This window comes from Glycine max, chromosome 4 (genome assembly GCF_000004515.6).
Source record: "Glycine max cultivar Williams 82 chromosome 4, Glycine_max_v4.0, whole genome shotgun sequence".
In the NCBI taxonomy this organism is placed as follows: Eukaryota; Viridiplantae; Streptophyta; class Magnoliopsida; order Fabales; family Fabaceae; genus Glycine; species Glycine max.
Window position 1 is genome coordinate 14,278,036 of NC_016091.4, and position 3,448 is coordinate 14,281,483.

The 3,448-nt window shown below is 40.7% G+C and overlaps 1 protein-coding gene across 1 annotated transcript; it reads left to right on the forward strand.

The window, feature by feature from the left end:
• Positions 1 to 1,952: 1,952 nt before the first annotated feature.
• On the forward strand, positions 1,953 to 2,570 carry LOC102666544 (uncharacterized). Its single transcript, XM_006579055.1, has one exon. The coding sequence runs from the start codon at positions 1,953 to 1,955 to the stop codon at positions 2,568 to 2,570; it is 618 nt and encodes a 205-aa protein (XP_006579118.1).
• Positions 2,571 to 3,448: the final 878 nt, after the last annotated feature.

The window sequence follows — 3,448 nt, forward strand, 5'->3', positions numbered from 1 at the left end:
TCCACTTAGATAGTATAATTCAGTTTGGAAACATTCATTTTTTATTCTTTGATTAATTTTTGTGAATAGTTAGAATTCAATTTTTTCTTTTGACATGGTTAATTGCTGCTCTGTTTAGTTACTTCTTGTATGCGAGGTAATTCTTCACCAGGGCATTTAGCTCCACTAGATTTGGAGATTGAAGCTACTTGCAGGAAAAATAACACAAAAAGGAGGAGAAAATATTTACAAGAGAGGATAGTACAGCCAAGTGCCGAGAGAACATGTTCATCCGAATCATCTTCAACATTTCCAGTAGACTTGAGGGAATCCGAAGTTGGTGCATCTGAAGCTAACATCATGGCAGACGAGCAAACACAGAGGTTACTCTTGAGGACTACTCTAACTCTACCGTGCCGCAATTTTTCACAAGTATTGCATGGATGGAAGTCCAAGCACACAACATTACATATCCACATTCCTTGATCCAGCTGATTCAAGGAAATTTATTTCATGGTCTACCCAATGAAGACCCTTATGCACATCTTGCAACATATATAGAAATTTGCAATACAGTGAAAATTGCAGGGGTGCCGAAAGATGCAATGAGGCTTAGTTTGTATTCATTCTCTTTGGCTGGAGAAGCAAAGATATGGTTGCATTCTTTCAAGGGAATAACTTGAAAACATGGGAAGAAGTAGTAGAAATATTTTTGAAGAAATACTTCCCTGAATCAAAGATAGCTGAAGGCAAGGTAGCAATTTCTTCATTCCATCAGTTTTCAGATGAGTCTTTGAGTGAAGCACTTGAACGACTCATGGATTTACAAAGCCTATTTAGTTGAATATTTTCATTGATGGTTTGAGACCACAGTCCAAGCAATTATTAGATGCTTCTGCTAGGGGAAAGATCAAGTTGAAAACTCCAGAAGAAGCAATGGAACTCATTGAGAATATGGATGCTAGTGATCGTGCTATTTTGCGTGATAGAAGTCATGTACCCACCAAGAGAAGCCTGTTAGAGCTTTCTTCGCAAGATGCAATGTTGGCCAAGAACAAGCTGCTAGTTAAGCAGCTGGAATCACTCACTGAGACACTCAGCAAGTTGCCAACACAATTACAAGCGGCTCAGCCTTCTCAGTTAGCAATTATTCAGGTTGGAGGTTGTAGTATATGTGGAGGAGCTCATGAATCCAGCTGTTGAATACCCCAAGATGATGTTGTAAAAGAAGCTAATTACATGGGGAATCAAAATAGACAAGGATTCCATTCAAGCGGTTTTTCAAGTTACCAGCAAGGCGGAAATTTCAATCAAAATCTGGGGCAAGGATGGAGGTCACATCCAGGGAATCAGTTCAATAAAGACCAAGGAGGACCTTCCAACAAACCTCTGAATCAAGGGCCTAGCTTGTACGAGAGGACCACCAAGCAAGAAGAAACTTTGGCTCAATCCATGCAAGTTTCAATATCTAATCATAAAAGTACTGAGTCAGCCATCAAGAACCTGGAGATCCAAGTGGGACAACTAGCCAAGCAAATAGCTAGAAATTCTTTTGGCGGTTTTGGAGCTAATACTAAGAAAAATCCCACAGAAGAATGCAAGATTGTCATAACTAGAAGCAAGAGGGAGGCCATTGTGGAGGATGAGAGTAGGACTAGTGAGGCGAAGGAGTTAGAGGCTGAATGAGAAAAAGACAATGAGGGAGATCAGATGAAGGAGAGAAAAATAAATGAAGAGGAGGAAGAAAAAAATGAGAAAAATGAAAAAAAAAAAAAAGAGATAATGAGGAAGAGAAAAAGACTAAGAGTGAGTTAGCAAGAGAAAAGAAGAAGGAGGTTGTCCCAAGTATCAGAAAGGAAGCACCATATCCCTTGGTGTCGTCCAAAAAGGACAAGGAACGACACTTTGCTCGTTTCCTTGATATCTTCAAGAAATTGGAGATAACTATTCCATTTGGAGAAGCCTTGCAACAGATGCCACTCTACTCCAAGTTTCTCAAAGATTTGCTGACCAAGAAGGGAAAATATATCCACAGTGATAATATTGTGGTGGAAGGAAATTGTAGTGTTGTTATCCAGAGGATCCTTCCACCAAAGTATAAGGATCCAGGGAGTGTTACTATCCCTTGCTCAATTGGTGTTGTGTCAGTTGGAAAAGCCCTTATTGACTTAGGGGCTAGCATTAATCTGATGCCCCTATCCATGTGTAGAAGGATTGGAGAGCTAGAAATCATACCAACAAGAATGACATTGCAGCTGGCAGATCACTCAATCACAAGTCCATATGGTGTAGTGGAGGATGTGTTGGTCAAAGTGTGTCAATTCACTTTCCCTGCAAATTTTGTGATAATGGACATTGAAAAGGACGTTGAAATTCCACTGATTTTAGGCCGTCCATTCATGTTAATAGCCAATTGTGTGGTTGATATGGGGAAAAGTAATCTAGAGATGAGTGTGGATGACCAGAAGGTTACCTTCAAATTGTTTGATACAATGAAACAATTAATTAACCGAAATGTCTGTTCCAAGATAGAGAGGATTGAGAACGAGACAACTCAGATTGCCAAAGAAAAGGTTTTGCAAGACTCTTAGAGGTATCATACGTCAAGCTAGTGATGTTAAAGAAGCGCTTACTAAGAGGCAACCCAGCTTTTTCTTAATTTTCTTAATCATTTTTCTATCATCATTGCATGTAATTAGTTTTTGACTTATTTATGATTGCTAGAGTATGATATTAAGAATGTTTTGTATGATAGAGGAGTTGGCCAAAAGCTTCTCTGAAGCATTGGATGAGGAAAGAACTTAGAAAAAAAATTTAGTCATCCAACTCGCTTAGCGCGCCTCATGCGCTAAGCGAGACATACTCTATGCGCTAAGCAAGTAACATCTCTCGCTAAGCACGCCAACCCCCAACCATTGGCTGATGGAGTCTCGCTAAGCGAGACAGTCACGTTAAGCCCAAAAACCTCTCTGGAATTGCATTTAATGGAATAGGGCTAAGCAAGTCACCTCGTTGAGTGTGACGTAGTCTCTCGCTAAGCGTGCCTGTGCGCTAAGCGCAAAAGGCTCTCTGCCTAGACATTCATGGCAATTGGGCTAAGCGGGTCATCCCGCTAAGCCCAAAACCTTCTCTGGAATGGCATAGCGCTAAACGAGACCATCTCGCTAAGAACAACCCCACTACTACATCATGAGGCATTTAATCCGCTAAGCGAGCCATGTCCCGCTTAGCAGAAGTTGCAGACCAATCAGAGCTGCATAACTCACTAAGCGCCTGTGCGCTAAGCCCAAAAACCTCTCAAGTTTCTTATTTTTCAAATTGGGCTAAGCGAGTTGGTCTCACTAAATGCATGAGTTTAAATCCTGAAAATTCAAATGTCATTGAGTGCTCGCTTAGCGAGTCACTCGCGCTTAGCAAGTAGATCGAAACTGCCAAAAATAAAACATAACTGCCTTAGGCAATTACCTTT